The sequence below is a fragment of the Trichoplax adhaerens genome, genomic scaffold, assembly GCF_000150275.1.
Source record: "Trichoplax adhaerens TRIADscaffold_6 genomic scaffold, whole genome shotgun sequence".
NCBI classification, from domain to species: domain Eukaryota; kingdom Metazoa; phylum Placozoa; class Uniplacotomia; order Trichoplacea; family Trichoplacidae; genus Trichoplax; species Trichoplax adhaerens.
This window is the reverse complement of record NW_002060948.1, coordinates 981,328-1,002,366: the sequence shown is the minus strand read 5'-3', so window position 1 is coordinate 1,002,366 and position 21,039 is coordinate 981,328. Positions and strand designations below refer to the sequence as shown.

Sequence of the window (21,039 nt, the reverse complement as noted above, 5' to 3'; positions counted from 1 at the left end):
TTTAATACTATCTACATGTACCACATACAAGGTTCTCAAGGTATTCCACCTGGAAGTAAGTTTGTGAGAGTTTTTGCAGCTACTTGCCAAATTCAATCCGCGAGAAAAAAGCATCATACGTATTTAGCAAAATTTCTGTAAAGGAAAATAGCAATTAATAACAATCATAATTGGCAAGAATCTAACAATCGATCACACTCTTATCTGAGAAAAACTCATGCTTCTGCCGAAAGACGGTATATGCGATCATCTACTAAGGATCCTATCTTACGTTTACTTCAGCAGTTTATAGTAGCAGACTGGAGTCCCTATAACTCCGTAAACAAATCTATCGCACTTTATCGATATAGCTAACTGACGTACGGACTGTGTTCCCTACAACTTTACTGCAAAAAAATCTGTTTTGAGCTTTGATCTTCGCAGCTCATATTTATTATAGTATAACAACTAAGTAGTCACAGAGATATGAGGGCGTAGTTGCAAATAAATAGCCACATGCTAGGTTGCAATTTCCATATTGCATTCGATGCAATACAAACATTGTTGTGAATGCCGGCTAGGGAGCTTTACGACACCAGGGACTCATTATTTATAATTAAATAATTTCAAATAGTAAAATTTAAAACTTTAAAATACATCTGTAACAAGTATAGATCAATCATATAGTTGACAATGATACATCAGTGATTATAGTGTACATATATGTAGTTATAACAGGCAAACAACTACCTTCAAGGATTCTCAGGTTAATCCACAATCAAAAAGTACTCGTCTGTTCGTGATGCAATATTGTAGAAATCACTTGCAAATATTCCTAGCTGAGACCGGCCGTTTCAACATTAGATTTGCACTATTCTTTACTCTAGTATTGGTGAGTTCTTCTTGACAGATAAGGTGAAGAAATATTCAAATTCTAATAATTCATCAGGCTCAACTTTATATTTATATAGCTCTAAGATTATTTTGTATGCTCTTTATTGCATAAGGCTCTAGCAGATTCTATTCTAGCTTTGCAAATACAGTAACCGATAAGGTGCAATAGCAGTGTTGATTTCATCGACACTACCTTTACTGGTAAACGGTATTGTTACACAGTATAGGGCCAGATTACTATTTGTGTACCTTGCCTACCAGTAGGAAGAAAGTTGCGCATGCGTTTTTCAATCATTTACCGTTGCTATGCAACAAATTCAATTTCAGCGATGATGATACAACTAATGATTTACTATAGCTCATCGCTATATCTTCGAATATCCTCTAAAAAGATCCATTAAACTATTACAAGGTTGTTGCTTTAATTTCAGCGTATTATCTTTCAACGCGATCCGTTCTTTAAATATTCCAAAAATCTCCATTACGATAGTCAATAGATTATTGTAAACCTTAATGGTAACTGGTATTCTACCATATGTTCAATAGATATGGAAGAACTCAAGAAGAGATTAGCTTCAATCACAATTGAAGCTCCAAAAATCGATCTGTAAGTAGATCTACTCATGCTAAAATAGAAGTCGAATTCTTTTATCGTTACTAACTAATAAATAATTACCAATGAAGAGTGATAGTAGTTGGTTATTACGATTTTAAATCAACTCAGGCAAAGACTATCGAACAATACTTTCTAGGCTTTATTAGAACTAGCAACGTGTCACTTCTCAGTCAAATCTATAGATTAACAATATATTTTTCTTGCTTTAACAAATTCGTTATTTTGATTTTTATTAGACCAAATGATATTGATGTAGATCAACTACCGTTATCATACACCCAGAATTCACAAAAGGAAGAACTAATCTTGTCATATTGCGATAACTTTAAGAAACAATTTGCACATCTATATCGCGATCGAAAGCCACTGTTTATGACACCACTTAACGAATGCGGAATAGAGGTAAATATTCTGTTCTAAAACTTTCTGATTATTGTACTGAGGATAAATAAATTAATATGATGTAGAAAGTGATCTTGATGCATTCATCATTTTTAACATCACTAGAAATTGATTTGCACTTCATTACATCCAACCGAATTACCATATAAAGAACTGTATACTTACGATGGAGCAGCAACTTTTGTCTCCGATTTTTTAACATTTGAACCGTTAACACCAACAACAGAGCCAGTAAGTTGAAAATAAGATGACATTAATGCATCAAATAAAGCTGAGATAGTTTTCTAAATACCTTTCCTACAACTTCTTTTGATTTAAATAACTTTCTGATTTGATTAGCCCAATATTTTATGCTCTTCGACGACAATTCTGAGAAGGCAAAAAGGCAATAGCTTCGATTTCAGTATGTTATTGTGCTCATTGCTCCTTGGAGTAGGATATGATGCATATTGCGTTCTTGGCTACGCCTCTCGCGAGACAACATACATGGATCAAAGTCGAGAATTTTGTCCACTCATAACTCAACAGGAAGAGGTAAATTACATTTCATGTGCACACTTGTATTGTCCATGTCGTCAATGACAGTAAATCTAATGTAAATTATCATTTATATTTATGATATTAAACAGTTAGTAGAAGTAGAGGCTACTAAAGAACAAAATAAGTATACTGTTAAACCACCAAAAGATTTGCGCAGTAAGTATTTACGTGATCAAGACAAGAAAAGGGTAGAAGAAATTAAGAATGAAGAAAATAAACAGAAGGAAATAGAATTGAAAAGGATTGCTGTAAGCTATTAGCCTAATTCTTGATTGATAAATTTGTAAATTTACGGTAGTTGTAAATGATTAACAAAAATTCACCATTTGTAGGCACTAGAAAAGCCCAAACCAGATCCATTGCATGGCTTACGAGTTCATTGTTGGGTTATGATTTTATCCGGAAAGCGTGAAGTCGCTGAAACATTCTTTATTGAGCCATTAACTGGTCAAGCTAGATCAGCTCAAGATGACAACTACCTCGGCATTGAATGCGTATGGAACAATCTAAATTTTTGGGTTAACATGCAAGACTGTTCGGAAGGTGTACAGGTGTTAAAAATTTAGATCATTTCTTTATTGTTTTACAAATTCAAAGTATACGACCTAACGCCGGCTTTTAACAGTAATCAAAACTGACAAAATTATTCTAATTATACTATTCAGAACATGATTTACGATTTAGGAGACCCTGCAAAATGGGAATTTTTATTCCCTAATGTTGATAAGCCACTACTAGCACTTCATCAAAAAGAAGATGATAGTATATTGGATCTTGATGATGATGAGGTTTGTGTATAGTGCAGAATTTTGTGTGAATTAAAATTTTGCAGCTACAATTTAATTATTCAACCAATTTATTAATCATTCAGGAGGAGATAAAAGATGAACAGATTGATTTACCGCCAGCATGGATTGAAGCGATTGAGATATCACGCACAGGTAAATTTTACTATTGCCGATATTATTGGATTTCAGGCGAAGCAAATCTATGTAACACTCGTATGTAAATACAGTACGGTGTGGTAAACTTTCAAGTTCCAATTAGCTATACTCCGATTACAATTAATTTTACTAGAGTATCAGACACGAAGTCCTCAAGGCAAAAAAACTATTTTGTACAAAAGAGCAAAACTGGAAAAATTTGCTGAATATTTAGTCCGAGATGGCTTGATCACAAAACTATCCATATTCGACGATATTGAAAGTAATTATTTGATAGCGATATAACATACTTCCTAATGAAGCGCTTTAAGCAATGTAGTTTTTGAGCTGTCAAGTTAGTAATATATAATTTGATTGCAAATTACAGTGAAAAATGTGCTTAAAACAAAAGAGTGGTTTAAACATCGCAAAGATAAATTAAATTTGCGTTGTTATGATCACACCACCGGTAAAATTACTGAAGAATTTTCTCCAGGTCGTATTGGGTCTAATATCGGCAAAATGCAAGCACTTAAAGGTTTTTATTAAATATCCTACGACTAGTACTATAAATAAGAAAGTCTAAAAATTAATAATTTAATTTGATTTCTTTTTCAAATTGGATTCAGAGCACACCTTTCAATATTCCGCTCCAGGGCCTGAGAATGAAAGAGTGATGATATTTTATAGCCCGTAAGATATTAAAACTACTGTGCATCACTAATGAAATATATGTATACCCGTATTTATAGCAAATATGATCTGATGTACTACGATTATCATTATGCGGATCTATCTATGCAGATCCATCTCATATAACTTGTGAGAAATTGAAGTTATATATAGTGGAATTACAATATTCATATTTATAGCATATATCGGTCCAAATTCTAATGCTAATCATCGTTCAGATTTTTTCTGCTAAATTATTTTACAATTAGAGATTCTGCCCATAACATATAAATTATACTTTGATACTGTTAATTTATAGTGCTCGAGTCGATGGACTTGTTAGCCGAGAGGAAACGCCAACATCGATGGTAGAAACTTTTAAAGACCGACCTGATTTCCTATATTATCGAGCAACATATTTTGGTAGTCGTGCAAAAAAATTTGGCCCTGCAAAGAAATATAATCCGATGACAGAATCTGAAAGGCCAATTTTGGTGCATATTCAAATAATTAGTTTGAAATTATTTGACTATATAACATACACATGTACAGTTTTATAACACAGAAGACAAACTTATCAATTTATTCAATATATACAATGTGATATTTAATATATGTTTAATGTAATATAATAATAATATCGTTATCACTGCTAGAAAATTGTGGAGAGATTTAATCGAAACGCTGAGAAATTAGCTGATGATGATGTAGCTGAAAGAATATTTCAAATCTCGGATAACAGAATACAATTAATTTATCACCTTGGAGATAATCGTATTACAGCATCGAAAAGAGAATTCCTAAAACCAGCAAATGCTCATGATAAAGGTGTTACTTTATCAATGACACCAGATATGACATCAACATTTCAGGTAATTTATGTATAATATTAATAATTAGATAATCTAAATCGACAATTTAAAGCAGTATAGCAATGGATGTAAATAATGACAGCCCTAGTGTTTAGTCTAGGTGAAGTAATAAAATAATTAAATTACCTGGTGATGATAATATGACAGAAATATCTTGATAGGTTGATATACATCAGAAACAGCCTAAACTACGCCATCTTTATGAGATGTTAACTTCACTCATTAGTGAAGAATTGAAAAGTATCGATGCGGTTAGAGCATCTGAAGCAGAAGTAAGTTGTCATTGTTAAATTTAAAGAAAAACATAATTGAATATCATTGATAAAAATTTGGAATAAGTTTCATATATTTAAGTCTCCTACTCTTAAAATTTGCATATTTAGGTTCGAGAAATATTAATTGATCGATCAAAAGAAGAAACTGCATCAGAACTTTCTATTTCGGTGTATGATACCGACCGTAATGTGAAAGCGAAATTGCATCGCGAAGAACTGGTAAGCTTTCTGATTGCCATTGGTTAAGATAAATTGCAAATGTACTATTAGAGTTAGTCAATAACTATAAATTTATGGCTTTAATAATAATATATTAATGCCTGGACTATTTTTTCCCCTATTAACTTCGTCCAGCTACGTCAACAACGCGAGGAAGAGCTACATCGCGATGAACGCGAATTAGATTATTTAGCACCATTTTTGGCACAAATCGAAAATGCTGAAAATATCACTCGAAGTAATGCTTACGAATTGAAAGAGAAGTGTTTACAAGATCTTAAACAGCGATTGATCGATCAAGCTAACTTAATTCAAAGCCGATTTGAAAAAGTCAGTATCGCATAGATAAAAATTTATCTAATGATATGACACCATATCAAGTCTTTCACGAATATATCGCTATGAATAATATTCTTAAAGCCATCACGATGATTATATTGCATCTGTATGAGCAATTACCATAGACTAATATCATTTATCTCATGATTAAAATTTAACTTTACTTAGGAAACACAAGAATTACAACGCAAACAGGCCTGGTATCAACAGAATCAAGCATCTATGCAAAAGGAAGATGAGGAGGAATACCTAAATTACTGTAGCGAAGCTATGTTTAGGATACATATTTTGGAATTACGACTTAATCGGTAAAGTCTAAGTCATGTTGATATTAAAAAGAACCTAATGTTGTGTTTCTTGTTTAAGCAGAACACAGTTAATAAAGCCTTAAGGCGCTATAAGATGCTAAAATTACATTCTTAAATTAATCGACGTTACAAACAAGTAAAGAAGTCATCTGTTCACATTTGATCTACAATACTCTTTATGTTGGACTACAGTCAACTGCAACAGTAGCATGTAAATGATAATAATAGTTTAATAATTTTTTTAGGGGAGAGGGTAATAAGCAGGTATAAAATAGCGATTTGCTTATCGCATTTTATGCGTACATGTCTAGAATATCTTTATTTTACCATTAAATTTTGAGTTTTGCTTTGATAACTTACTGTTACAGCTATTTTTACTTGTCGTAAAAATTGATTTTATGTTCAAATCTACTTTTCTATTTTGCAGACATAAAGAACTAGCTCCGCACAAGTATCTGGCGCTAGAACAAAAGTTACGCTCAGATCCTCGTCTAGCCGAATTCTTCAACTAATATAAGAAGTATTACCGTCTTGCAATTGATAGATTCACGGATAATAACAAAAGAACAAAATCAATTTTTAACCTACAACAACTTCGGCAATATCAAAATAATGACATTAAATAAACTCCTGCTGTATCTAGCATAATTTGCTGAATATTTATGCCTTTTTTCCAGGATTTGTTGGCTTTAATCCTTATAATACCGACTTGTTACTTATATTTCACAAATGATTTATTTTATTTTATTAACAGCTGATAATGTCGTGTAATTATGATATCGAACTGTTACAATAAAAAATCTATCATAAAGTAGACAAAATAGACTATCAATACTTTCTAATCTATGTAGAAATTAAAATTTAATTAAAAATATACAATTTATCATCAAAATTGATGTAGCGTAACTAACTATTTCTATATTTTAACATTAAAGAGAATACTCCTCTGTGATTTTTGTATAGCATTGTAATTATTATATTCTCACGTCTTATACGTAAATAAATCCACTTGCCAATGTAGCGTGTCTAATGCTTTAGTTTGCCGTAATTTGATTGTTATTTAGCAAATTGCATCGAAAGGTGGCTTTAAAATTTAATGATACCCTGCCATTTCTAGTATGAGTAAGAGGACTGTTAACATAGAATTAGTTTTACGAAATTAAATAGGTTAGTATATGTAAAACTTCGTTAACGAGTTAAACTATCTAGCTATAAGCTTTCATCTAAGAGTTATATGCTATGTAAGTGTCTACAACTGCAATAACATCAGAAAGCCAGACCACTCCCGAGGCAAGTGCTACTTCAGCAAACCGAAAACCGACTCTATCTACCGCCTCTACTAGCCCTTTTTCATACAGACCTAGTGGACTAGGAATGTTATGTCGGCTACCAGCTCCGCAATGCAAACAAAACAGAGATTTAAAAGGATAAAAAGAGCTACTCGACATGTTAAATTTTAGGGTGATGGAATTTTCTGTACTATATGATGAGGTAAGAATAGGAAGATCGTATCAATTTGATTAATTTTTGAAAGAAAAAATTTCCCGTTTTTACCCAATCAGCTTTTATCATGAGATATTCGTAGACTGCCTGTTTAAATGAACGGGAATTAAACTTTAAACCAAACGTATGATTAACATTTGAGTAACATACTTTTTGATGATGTTTCTAGATTATGCAGGATGTACGCTTAAATTTATACTTGGAACAGTTGATTATGCTATTCCTAAAATAGATATTAGAAAGAAACAAAAGGGATTAAGTTTACTATAATTATGTATAGTTCCAGTAAATTTCAGTATATCCGGAAAGTTAAATTATCAATTACAAAGATAGATTACAAGATAGAAATATCAAAACTGTTTTACTGCATCTATTTAATTTCAGCAAAAATAAGCTATTTCTTGAAACATTTATTAAGTAATCTAACTGGTAATTACTTGCACCTGTGGAAATTGCTTAGAGCTTCAAAGCTCTAATTGGTTCTTAATTGGTTTATTCTAATTAATGTTGTTTACCAATTTTGACTATACTGAGTCCTATTATTGATTGTAAGATGTAATCTTGCACTAAACGAAGAAAATGATTAGAGCTCAGTTTGTTAGAATGCACCAGCGGCCGCTCCCAGAGAGCATAAAAGGAGCGAGCTCACAACGACTAGTTGTTCCGAAAATCAGTAGTTAGAAAGGCTCGTCGAGCGATATAGTAAACATTTTAACGGAATACTTTTTCGAGTAATTCATTGCCTATACGTACCTCGAATGTATTAGGATATTAGTTGCTAGAGGAGTTAACCGTTCACGAAGAAGAAATTTGTGACACAGCCTTATCAGGATTTATCTCAAAAAGCTAGCGAAGAAAAGGAAGCTGATCTTTTATAAAATGATTATCTGGCTTCACGAAGACTTGTATTAAAATGGGATGGAAAGTCTAACAACTCCGCAATTTCTCTCATAAGCCGGAATTTCTACGGTACTGTGGCCTTATCGGGAACACTTTAAAAAAAGTGAATCCAATAGTCGTGTACCTACTTATTCTTTTCAATCAAACTTCGGCTTGATTCAATTCTACCAGAAAGCTGTTTAATTTCTTGATCACATTTCGCAATCTTCTCGATTATTTTCTGCATTAAGATTTCCATCATGTAAAGATTGAATACGTATTTTGATTTAGGACTTTGTTTTCCTTTTTAAGCTTTTCTAAACTTGTTTCTAATTTATTTTTTTTTACTCTTAAGTGATTTTATCTTCATGATAATCTTTTGGATCCGAAGTTGATTACCTGCATCGTGTCTGGTTTTGATATAAGCTTCCATTTTCGCATAAGCTTTAACATACCATTTAGAACGGAATTTTGTTTTATAATAACCTTTCGATCAATCTACTGTATTGTGCCACTGTCCATTTTCTCCTCAGTATGTACACTGACTGATATCCACTTAGCGTTGGTATCAGCCTTAAACTCTATCGTAAAAAACAACTATGCCATAAAGTCCAATTTTTAGAAAGAGAAGCTGAACGAAATAGCATGAGGTCATCTGTATCAATACCAGTTACTTCTCTACGTAATTTAGTTTTTTCCTTCTCAATAGCTTTACCTCATGTTCTTTAATTGATTATTTTGAGTTGGGATTTCTTCCGATGTTTTTATTGAATTAGTTGAATCTTCTGAACCAGAAAGGTGATTCTCAAGGTCTGATTTCAAAGTTTTTGGTGCCTCGGACCGATTCTTACTCTCCTGATATGTTTTAATAGCATTTTTTAGTTGCTTAGACTGCTCTTTAATCTCCTATTAGTACATTGCCATTATGCGCATAGTTATAAATAGCTATATTAAATGATATTCTCTGCTCGCAATAAGCTTGAAAGTTAAAATCTTTAATCATTTCCGGACTTCGCGTTTTTTTTCAGTTTAAAGATTAAAATTTAGGTCAATGAGCTTCCGGATTCGCGTTTTTCCACAATAGGATAGTAATGTGATCAGCAAGTAGGAAATTAATTCACTGCTTGATCACATTCAATAGTCAAGTACAAGAAGTAAATCTTTGTGGTTGGTATCGTGCGACAACAGGCATTGATTGCTGCCAGTTAAAACAAATTGCTTAGTCTCTATGTGGACTGACTGAAATGGCCAAACATTCATACTATGATTTAATAATTATAATTCGTCATATAGTATGTGTATTTTCATTGACGTTGCAGACACATGAGAAATTAAGAATTTGCAATATGCTCGTAGTACGAGCACCGTACTGTATTTAAAGTATTGCAATAGGGTAAGAAATTAGTCTTCTCTTCTGTTGATCTGATCGAGAATGCAAGATGTAGGCTACATAGATTCTTATGATAAAGCATGAATTATTGAAGAAATCGACTAGAAAGCAACTAATACCCATATAAAGATTACAGTAGTTACTCATTCTCATATCGACTGGCCTCTTGAAGCGTAATCAGTGTCTTCGCCATTTGATTTAAGTCAGGTAGTCTCGTACCGAGCAAACTATTGATTTCCATTAAAATTACTTTTAACCTGATGAGCATTTCGAACCGCCAATTCAGTGCTAATAGAAGTCACAACTGCATCGCTTGATAATCTATTATCTTGAAATCTGGGGAAATCTTTGAAAACCAAGGGATATTTCTCGCTTAGAAATGGCTTCGCATATAAGATTTCTGGCCGCATTTCATAACCGATCGTAAAGGTAGCAGGACCATAGGTATCTACAGCTGCAGATTCTGCATCTCTGAACATTTCATGCCTAAGCATATAATTGACGAAAGTGCCTTTACCAACGCCCGTATTACCTATAACCAATGCGATATTGTATTGATTACTAATGATTATATATACAAATCCTCGAAGTGAAAAGAAATATCTCCCTGGTCTTTTACTACACTATCGATATTTTAGTTACATACGCTAATATATTCATTTATGTGCTGCGCTCTTCCGAGACATCCTTAATTATATTTATTTATTATCACTATAATGGTAAAACAATTAACCTAATTCCCTCAAGTAAAAGTTTGGATAATCTCTACCGTAGAGTACCAGCATATCAGGATAAATATTAATAATAATTCAAAATCAATCAATATTGGTCAATCAAACTAACATCGCCAAAGTGATTTTTTATTAGTTTGGTAGTACGCTTGAATCAAATTGCTATATATAAATTAGCGAGATCAATCATGCCACACAAGACAGTATAAAGTATGGACTACTAAAATTACTAGTAGTCGATAGTGTAAATCTGTAATATACTCCAGTCGGTAATCGTGTAAAGTAACTTTCTTTATTTATCAAATGCCTAGCTAGCTATATCCACAATACTCGACAACAACAACTACTGAACTATAATTACATCGATCCGATGGTTATATGCTGACATAAATTGGAACTTGAATACACGCGCAAGTAAATAACAACTAACATTAGTCGGCGTGCAGGGGGTAAGCGAGTCTCGATAGATAGTATAAACGAGTGTTCAATAGTGGGAATTGCTAATATTCTCCAAAGAACTTTATTATCAATAAAGATTCGAGTAAGATTCTTGAATATTCTATGTGTTAGTCTAGCGAAGATTTTGCACTAATTATTCTAAGAAAATACGCTTATGCGCTAACATCAGGAATAAAGGAAGTATCTATAGCATCTATTTGGATAAAACTACTATCAATGGAACTAGTCTCTTCGGTTTCATCTACTGAAAGTAAAAAGCCAAGCCCTTTAAGACGTTCGGTGATTTTTTTTAACTGATCTCGCTTTGCAAAGAGTTCCTCTTCTTGCTCTTGAATACCTTGCACTAACAACTCTATCTCTTCCTCTACACTCTTTTTCACTTTGATCAATTCCAGTGGATCATTCGATGACATACCAAGTACTTGATCGGCTTGAGAAAATCTCTCTTCTTGCCCTGTAAGTGCGGGCCATTCAGACATGATAGTCCAATCACCATAAAAAATGCGCTCTTTTTTACCAGTAGGATGAATAAATTCAAAAACGCTCCCTATACAATTCTCAGGAAATTGCTCCACTAAGGAAGATAATTCAAATCCTGTTCCTGCTTTTGTTACTACCAGCGTCCTAATCCATTTACCACTTATTGGATCTTTTCTATTTATAGCTCTATCTAATTGATCCGTTGAATTATCTTGCGAAAATTGGCTCAAATCTTCCTTATCTAAGTCTATCCGAAAACATTTTTGTATGGTTTTAAACTCAGCTTTAAACCCCTCATAACGTTCAATGAATTTATCCACTAAAGTGCCTGGTAGTTGTAGTAACTCATTAATACTTTTGACAATTTTAAATTTTTTATGGATATTTAAAGATTCAGAATCATCACAAAATTTTTTCAATAATTTTAAAGCCTTTGCTTTAGTCATTTTTATCTGCTTTCGATTTTCTGTCATACGAGCAGATAACTGCTCAATTTCTCCATCACATTGCAACATTTTATCAGCTCGATCCTTTTCTACTTCTTCCTGAACTACATTTTCCATCGATTTTATACTGGATAATAAACGATCTTTAGATTCTTCAAGCAACGATAGATTAGCTTGTATCTCAGCCAAGAGTTCTCCAGATCGATGAATTTCTGTCTGAAGATCTCTAACGAGCTTACGGTTGCCTTCTTCATCCTTAGAAGCAATGTAAACAGTTATTCTAGCATCCCCGTACGCCAGCCAGTCTGATAGATATAACGATTTATATCGGCCTTTTTTTCTTTCATCTTTCGTATAACACCAGCAACCATTACCTATGTGTTTGTCTACATCGACTATTGGTACTGATTCATTTTCAGTATCAAACTTGAAGAGTTCCTTATGGTGGGTCCAATACCACTCTTTTTTGAGATATATTTTTTCCGCAAATTTTATGGGTTTATCAGTATTAACTTCATTCAATTCTTGTTCATGCTTTTTTATCTGATTTTTAATCGAATGAATATCTTCTTGCGCTGATTGAATGGATTGAGCATTTTCTGAAAGCATTTCTGACCAGGTATTCAATAATTTCCTTGGGCCTTCAGAAACAGAGATATAATTTTGTAACTCTGATTTTAGTTTATTCAATGCCGCCATTCTAATTTTGTTGTCTTGCCACATATCGATCATGCGTTTCAGTTGATTTGCTACCCCTATGATCGCACCAATTAATCGGCTACCTTCACTAGCAAAATCATAAATAGCAAGATTAAAGTGTCTTCTATTTACATCATAATGCTCAAAATTAAAATCTGCTACTGTAATAGGCCGTAGCGATAAAGTATCTAGCTGCAAGTATTCAGCGGATGCTGATAACGCAGTTGGAAGAGTATCCTGTAGTGAGTGGCCCGTTTGAGCTTCAGTTCTCGGCCTAATTGCATGAATACGATCAATAATGTGTTGCTTTGAATCGCCGTCATCAAGAACATCAATAAAAACGATCTCATCTTGTCGTCTAAGTACTGCACTGATATATTCTGTCATCACTTTATAGTCGCTAACAGTTAATTCTCTCAGATCGCTTTCCTCTTTATTCTCACTCCCTATAGAAAAGAAAGCTTTATGACCTTGTCTTTCAAATTCTGACTGAAGAGTCTGTATTTTTCTCTGACATTCTTCTTTGATTTTACCAAAAGCTTGCACCATCATTCTTTTAGATTTTGTTTTTCCACCTTTCATCTTATCCGTTTTGGTCACACCAATTACAGAATACTTTAACATTTCAACTGGATCTCTAAACAATTTAATCAATATCTTCATCAATGGACTTAAAGTACTCAATCTACTATTCAAAAACTCAGTTGCATCCATCAAGATAATAATTCCTTTGACCTGATTTGCACTACGAATCGCTAATTCCATACTAATAGAAGTCACAATTGTATCATTGGTTATTCTGTTATCCAAAAATCCCGGACAGTCGGTAAAAACCCAAGGATAGTCTTGACTCACAACCGGCCGTGCGTATAAAGTCTCTGAACGCATCTCATGGCCAATGTGTAAGGCAGACGTCTCTACGGCCTCTATCACATCTAATTCTTCATTTTCACGCATTGTATGCCCCAACATATAGTTAAGAAAGGTGCTTTTACCCACACCAGTATTACCGATCACCAGAACTAAGTCTTTGCCATTGGCTTGTTGTGTTAGTTTAAAACCAGCTGCCAATTTGGCTTGTATCTCACTGATTTCTATCGCAGGCATGGTGATCCCTCCTTTTACTTATTAGAATTCCTTTCCACTGGATTTCAACTATGGCTCGACCGATAGCAATTTTTTTTGAAAACGCAAAAAACTAAATAAAGAGCTAATACCTGACACTAACTAGAAAGAAAACTTTAGAATGACTTATCCGGTCATAATGTAAACAAGAGACATCGTTATGTAGCTGTTTACTACTGGTCGATTCAAAGCATAAGGTTCAATATTGTAAATAAGCAATAGAAGAATTTTAATCACTTACTTATGGCTTTACATCACGATGACGGCATTGATTAGTGTTGTAAAGTCGCAATCTGAAATGTGTAAAGGAAATAGTCTGGAAGGTCATCTTTCCAAGTGTAGTTGCTCGAATATGTAATTCATTATTAGAGATCCTCAATGCAGTATACGAGCATTGTGCGCCTAGATCGAGTACGACAGCTTACACAAGAGATTCAGTGAGTATCTCTTAAATTCCAGACTTATTGATTTTAGCTCACGAACTACTTGAGCTTAACCCAGACCATGAACTTGGAGTAGGCATATCAATCGCATCTTTATGTAAACTAGTGCAATATTCCCTCGAGATAGTTTACACAAATGTACTTTTGTTTATATGGTACTCTTGGACTCGTATGGAATTCGTATAATAGCAAAAGATATCTAGCACTTATATTGGGCGGCATCTTATTGTAAATCATCGCCTTAGGATTTTATATTTACGTCGGTACTGTATAACCATATGTTGTCCATGCAAATCATTACATCTTATTATGAAATGATAATTCATGTTGCTAATTCCTAACATGTTATTTAATTGAAAACTTACCGCTCAAAGATACATAATTATTTATGAGGTACTGTAGGATAGAAACCAGATCGAAAACAGTTTATTGTAGGATTAACACTACATACTTCCGTGTAACAGGGCGCAGAGTATTATTATGAACAGTTGAAAATAGGAAATTAGCCAAATCAGGTGAAAGTATGTAAAAATTGGAAAGATTTTACACTATGTTAAGTATTTAAAAGTTTACAAATGAAATTATACCATCAAATTTTTTCTCACAAGATTTTTATTAGAAATTCAACTGTGAACAACTACGATAATTTAACAATAATCAAATAATGCTGTAGTCGCACATAGATTAATATTATAAGGCTGATAAATGATACCAATTATAAATAGGAAATAATGCGAGAATAACTACTACGTTAAATAAGTAATACACTGGTAGAATATCTTCCAGAAATTGATAAGGTTAATAAATAGGTTGCTTACCGAAAATACGCGTATCTAATAAGCATCTCCTTTTTATACGCACAATACTAGATCAATAATGATACCGATCGCCTAATGCTATCAGAGCTGATATCGAATTCATTGTAGCGGTATAACTATGATATGATATGGTTTATAGTAGCCATTGTGGGTTAATTGTTAGAGGCGCAGTAACTCCTTTTAGAAAGTAAAAGTGAAGTCGATGTTGTAGCTTATTTTGTAGTAATCACTTACCTAATTACCTTACCTTTTAGTTAAAATTATGTACTTATCATTTAATAGGATTCTAGCATTATTTGCCATTAAAACCTTATAATGAGTTCGACTGAAATTTACTCTATTGTGGACCAGTGGGGGCTAATATACCTATCTATTCGTATAAATTACTTGCACTAAGGAAAAGAATATGAATAGTAGGTACTTATATAAAAAATTCTACTATCCCTATTATAACCTCTTTTTTCAGATGTCATTAGTAATAAAAATCGACTAAATTTTAACAGAATTTGAGTACCGTAATGAACTAGTGTTATTATGACAATAATTGTTCATTATAATTGGGAACCAACGGCAACAAAGTTTTGTATCGATATGTTATAGTACTGGCAGCCAAATTGACAATATTTAAATGTTAACATCAATGACCCGTATCTTAAGAATTTATTACCATCGTTATTATCTTTGCCCTAATCTTCATCTTTACATCAAATATCTGTAACAATTTACTAATTTAAGAACCGTAATGAATTACTAAAATTATTAATATCTACTAGTAAACCTGCCGTTTAAATGTAGTATACAGTACTATTGCAAATTACCCTGCGAATGATATGCTGTATATGGCTATTATCATATGGATTACTAGATGTTAATTGAGTCATTTTTTACTTATTTCTCGAAAAATTAAACAACAAATTCGACATTTCCTGAATGCCAAGCAAGTCTATCAAATAGTAGAAAAATACCTCTAAGAATTAATATATGCTTATTATAAATTTTAGCAATTAATTCAAGAGACATCACAAGATAATAATGTCGTAAAGTTATTTGAATTAACAAATATCTATCAATTAACAATGAATTCTAATAGGAATGATAACATTACTCAAATCATGTACACATACATTGGTACAACTAGCTTAATACTATAGTAATAAATCATCGCTAACTATGTGGAACATGGAGTAAGAGATACAAAGTACTTTTAAGATACAATCTCATATTCTTCATCACTGAAAGTATCTTTATCCGATGATTCTGATATATGAAGCGATTGAATCTGTGTATTAATCTTCTCTAATTCTATTTGCTTTTTATCCATCGCCGCCTTAAATTCCTTTTCTATACAAGCTATTTCTTGCTGAAGATCGTATTGTATTCTGAGTAACTCATTTAAATCACTCGGTATGTTAATAAATGAGTGACGTTTTTCTGGAGATGTCTGTCTTCTTCTCTGATACAAATATTCACTAAGATTACCGATTTGTTTCCAGCATAAATAGTGAATATGCTCTACTCGTCCGTCATAGTGGGAGAATTCATATACATCTTCTTTAGTAGGATGTTCAGGAAAGCATTTACGCAATGATTGTAAATCAAATAGGGTGCCAGCATCAGTTACTACCGGAGTTATAATTCGTTGACTCGTTATAGGATCTTTAGGACCAATGTCCTCATCACATTCAGGGACCGCTTGAGTAGGTAATGTGCTAAAATTAATCGTAGCAGGATTAATCTCAAAAAGTTTACGAATATCAGATAGCTGCTGTTTTATAAACGGATCGTAGCATTTTATAAAAACCTGTACTAAAGGAGAGGGAAAGTCTAATAACTCAGCGACTTCTTTAATAACTTGAAATTTCACAGGTACTCTAGCGTTATCAGGACTACCTTCGAAGAACGATTTTAACAATTGTGTACCTTTACTTTTACTTTCTTTTATTAAATTTTGATTTTCTTTAATTCTATTAGAAAGTCGATTAATTTCTTGATCACACTCTGTAATCTTCATTTCCTGATCTTTCGCCGCCTTAAGTTTCCCATCTCGTATAGATTCAATATTCTGAATCAAGATTTTGTTCGCTTCTTTAAGCTCATTTAAGCTTGCCCGTAATTCTGTTTTTCGATTTTGCAGAGATTCTATCTCCTTGCTAATCTCTTTAATCCGTAGTTGATTACCTGTATCTTGCTTGGTTTTAATATAAGCATCTACTTTAGCATAAGCTTCAGTGAACCATTGAGAAACATATTTTGTTTTATAATAGCCTTTTTTACGTTGATCGACGGTATCGTACCAACCCCCATTTGCTTGATCTTTTTCAATAACCATTGGAATCGATTCACTATCAGTTTTAGCCTCAAAGTCTAATATATAAAACCAACCTCTCCAAAAAGACCAGTCTTTAGATAGATGCTCAGAACGAAATAGTTTAAGTTCATCCGTGTCGATTTTGGCTAACTCTCTATCTAAGGTAACTATACGTGTCTTAATAGTCCGCTTCTCTTCTGATTGCGAATTAATTGTAGTCCTATTTCGAGCGATGAGTGTCTCTGAGTTTTCTATAGAGCCAGTTGAATCTCCAGAATCATAAAATAAGCGTTGAAGATTTGATTTAAGTTCATTTAGTGTCATAATTCTAGTCTCACTTTCTTGGCAAGTGTTAATAGCACTCTTAAGTTGATTTGATTGTGTCTTGATAGCTTCTATTAGTTCGTTACCATCATGTGCGCGATCATAAATAGCCTTATTAAAAAGTATTCTTTGCTCACTGTATGTTTGAAAGTTAAAATCCTTCACAGTAAGACGTTTAACTTTCTCTTGCTTATCTTTATCATGATCAGAGCTCAAGGGTCCGAAAGACGAGGGAAAAGAACGCACAGCAGAGACTATTTGATTATACAATTTTTTCGATTTATGTGGCCTAATTCCTTTAATCAGTTCGATAACTCTTTCTCTGGACTGGCCTTCATCTAAGGGTTTAACAAATACTATATCATCTTGCTTTTGAAGTATAGCAGCAACAAAAGCCTTAATAAATGCAAAATCTTCCGGTGTCGGGGCAGATGCTGAATGTAAATCATCAGCTAAAGGAGATTTACTTCTTTCATACTTATTTTTAAGCATTTCTAGATTTCCATCACAATTCCTTTCGATTTTTTTAAAACCTTGCAACATTCTTTGCTTTGTAGTCTCTTCTGTCAGTCCTAGAGAATCTACTTTTGTTATAGCCACGATGGAATAATTGGCCATATCGATTGGGCTCTTAAAGAGCGAAATTAGTGTCTTCATTAATTGACTTAACTCATTTAGTCTTGCAGAGAGTAAAGTATGGACTTCTATTAAAATCACAACAGCCTTAACCTGACGAGCATTTCGAACCGCCAATTCAGTACTAATAGAACTTACGACAGCATCACTTGATATTCTATTATCTTGAAATCCGGGACAATCTGTATAAACCCAAGGATAGATCTCGCTGACAAATGGCGTAGCGTATAAAGTTTCTGACTCCATTTCATGGCCGATCTTAAAGGTGGCAGGCTGCACCGTATCTATATTTCCAGTATTTTGGTCCTGACACATTTTATGCTTTAGCATGTAGTTCAGAAAAGTACTTTTGCCAACGCCAGTATTACCAATAGCTAACACTAAATCTTTACCTTCGCCCTTCCGAGTATGTTCAAAACCATTTTCTAACTTCTTTAGAATCTCGTTGATGCTCGTCATCTTTTATGCGAAACCTTTTACAGTTTACTTCACTTTCTACTGACATTTATTTCTCGGTAGCAATTTTTCTTTGCTACCGAGATTATTTTCTTTAAATCTACTGAGTTTATTTTTCTTTAAAAAATTACTAAAATATACGGATGAAATACATATTTAACCATCTGATTGGTTCAAATAGAATTGATTATTGGCTTGGGGCGTTTATCGGTGATGCCCTATGGCGCATCTGATCGATTCAAACAACAAAATCAATAAATTATGCAAAATGCGCTAAAACATGTACAGTAGGCCTGATCATTTAAAATAATTTCTCGCACGGGGATGATGCAGGACACAAATTTGATTTGCGCCGCGTGAGATTGGACGATTTCTTTATTTTTTTCTAGATATGTCAATACATGTCTAATGTATCAGTAGGACAGCTTAAACGAAGTGTATAAAAAAATCTATGCAAAATGATCAGGCCTAATGTACAGTATGCTAATATACAGTACTGTACTGTAAATAATACGGTGAAATTGGCTTTTGCAATTACCGCGAATAAATAAATCTCAATGCCAGTCTCTGGAAAAGATTGGCTTATGCTTGCCAACACCGCTTTTTAATCATGGTCAGCTCTATGTTGCTCTATGAAGAGTACGTAGAGGTCCTTCCGCAATCGTAGCAATGTCTACATCTGTTCAAAATATCGTTTATAGCGCGATATTACGGCCAAAACCCGAAGTTGGCCAATACGCGTATTGCCCGGCCAAAGTCCAGCAAATCCTAGATTTCGGACTTTGGCCGGGCCAATACGCGTATAGACCAAACTAGGCCGGCCAATACGCGTAATACGCAAGCTAATATGGTCAGTAATGTTACTTACTTTGTTGCTACCGGCGACATTACGTACTGTGTAAACTACGATTATTGTGAACAATAGCCAATCGGGCTTTGGCCGTGTGTGACTCGGCCATTACGCGTATTGGCCCGGCCAAAGTCCGAAATCTAGGATTTGCTGGACTTTGGCCGGGCAATACGCATTTGGTCATATCTTCATGCAATACAGCAGTAGAACAGAAGACAATCTTTTACTTAGAATTTGGTCATTATTTATTCGCCATGCAATTATAGCATTCCTAAATTTATTTTGGTTTTCCATGCTTCTACTATATACAGTACAGTACTGTACTAGATTAAGATCACATGCTACAAATGTTCACGTGTATTTGGATATGGTATTCAAGTTATGTTCGTACTAGAGCTGATTTGTTGTCACAGTTCTTATGTCTCGTTAACGTGTGTATGATATCGCGCTTGGCTTGGGCTTCCAAATAAAAGTAGACTAAAGGAAAGGAAAGCTCAAAATCCCAGATTCTTGATCTCGTTACAATCATAATATAAAAATATCGGGGAGATTCAACACTTTTTTATGGCTCCTTCTTGATCGTATCCAGTTTTTGATCACAATGCTTTACGATTTTCTTAAAAGCATCCCAAACTTTTTGTTTCGCTCTGTCTTCTGTCAATCCCAAAAGATCTGTTTTTGTTATACCAAAGACGGAATAGTTTACCATATCGACTGGGTTGTGAAAAAGTGTAATCAGTACTTTCAGCAATGTGCTTAATTCCTCTAGTCCCGCACGGAGTATACCACTAATTTCTATTAATATTACGACAGCTTTAACCTGACGGGCATTTCGAACCGCCAGGGGACTACTAATTGCAGTCACAACAGCATCGTCTGGATCTCTATTATCCAAAAAACCTGGACAATCTGTGAAAACCCAAGGATAGTGATTGCTTATAACTGGCTTCGCATATGAAGTTTCTGAATCCATTTCATGACCGACCTTAAAGGTTGCAGAATCTATGGCATCTACAGCCCCGTTATCTTCATTTTTCATTTCATTTCATTGTGTAACATATAATTTAAGAGTGTACTTTTCCCAACGCCGGTCGTGCCGATCGTTGTGTTTCCACTCTTAGTCGTTAACGTTAGCACGAGGAACTTTGATACACTCCTCCTAGTAAGCTTACTGAAAGTCTCTTTTATTTATTTTTTCGTTTGGCGTGTTTGCTCAAAGCCTTTCTCTACCTTCTCCTGGATATAAGTGACATTCAACATAACTTGTTTCTTGATAAAATAGAATACTTTCTTAGAAAAGGCTAAGAAAAAGTGATTTACTGGCTCCGATGCGATAAGTCCCCTTAATGGCAATACTTCAATTTAATGATTACTTAACGGTTGAATATAGAATAATCGCGCAAGTAACGTTGTCTTGCCTTGATAAATCTACTCGTTCTCGTTTATACTTCGT

General features: G+C 33.7%; 5 protein-coding genes across 5 annotated transcripts; 1 reads left to right on the top strand and 4 right to left on the bottom strand.

Annotated features, from left to right (window-relative positions):
* Window positions 1-15: 15 nt before the first annotated feature.
* Window positions 16-6,551, top strand: TRIADDRAFT_57170 (uncharacterized protein; the record flags this gene model as incomplete). The annotated part of the gene is made up of 19 exons (XM_002113554.1): window positions 16-55; window positions 1,420-1,480; window positions 1,726-1,891; window positions 1,997-2,122; window positions 2,231-2,425; window positions 2,521-2,679; window positions 2,764-2,982; window positions 3,097-3,219; window positions 3,303-3,372; window positions 3,509-3,637; window positions 3,743-3,892; window positions 3,984-4,047; window positions 4,346-4,520; window positions 4,683-4,898; window positions 5,060-5,170; window positions 5,282-5,392; window positions 5,528-5,722; window positions 5,900-6,039; window positions 6,467-6,551. The coding sequence occupies 19 exons, from the start codon at window positions 16-18 to the stop codon at window positions 6,549-6,551; spliced, it is 2,535 nt and encodes an 844-aa protein (XP_002113590.1).
* A 711-nt stretch (window positions 6,552-7,262) lies between these two features.
* On the bottom strand, window positions 7,263-10,596 carry TRIADDRAFT_57169 (uncharacterized protein; the record flags this gene model as incomplete). Its single annotated transcript, XM_002113195.1, has 5 exons — window positions 7,263-7,518; window positions 8,821-8,865; window positions 9,137-9,327; window positions 10,069-10,343; window positions 10,545-10,596. The coding sequence occupies 5 exons, from the start codon at window positions 10,594-10,596 to the stop codon at window positions 7,263-7,265; spliced, it is 819 nt and encodes a 272-aa protein (XP_002113231.1).
* Window positions 10,597-11,153: 557 nt separating this feature from the next.
* Window positions 11,154-13,733, bottom strand: TRIADDRAFT_57168 (uncharacterized protein; the record flags this gene model as incomplete). Its single annotated transcript, XM_002113194.1, has 1 exon — window positions 11,154-13,733. One exon carries the CDS (start codon window positions 13,731-13,733, stop codon window positions 11,154-11,156), a length of 2,580 nt encoding a protein of 859 aa, XP_002113230.1.
* Window positions 13,734-16,216: 2,483 nt separating this feature from the next.
* On the bottom strand, window positions 16,217-18,739 carry TRIADDRAFT_57167 (uncharacterized protein; the record flags this gene model as incomplete). The annotated part of the gene is made up of 1 exon (XM_002113193.1): window positions 16,217-18,739. The coding sequence occupies one exon, from the start codon at window positions 18,737-18,739 to the stop codon at window positions 16,217-16,219; it is 2,523 nt and encodes an 840-aa protein (XP_002113229.1).
* A 1,409-nt stretch (window positions 18,740-20,148) lies between these two features.
* On the bottom strand, window positions 20,149-20,625 carry TRIADDRAFT_57166 (uncharacterized protein; the record flags this gene model as incomplete). Its single annotated transcript, XM_002113192.1, has 1 exon — window positions 20,149-20,625. The coding sequence occupies one exon, from the start codon at window positions 20,623-20,625 to the stop codon at window positions 20,149-20,151; it is 477 nt and encodes a 158-aa protein (XP_002113228.1).
* Between the last annotated feature and the right edge of the window lie 414 nt (window positions 20,626-21,039).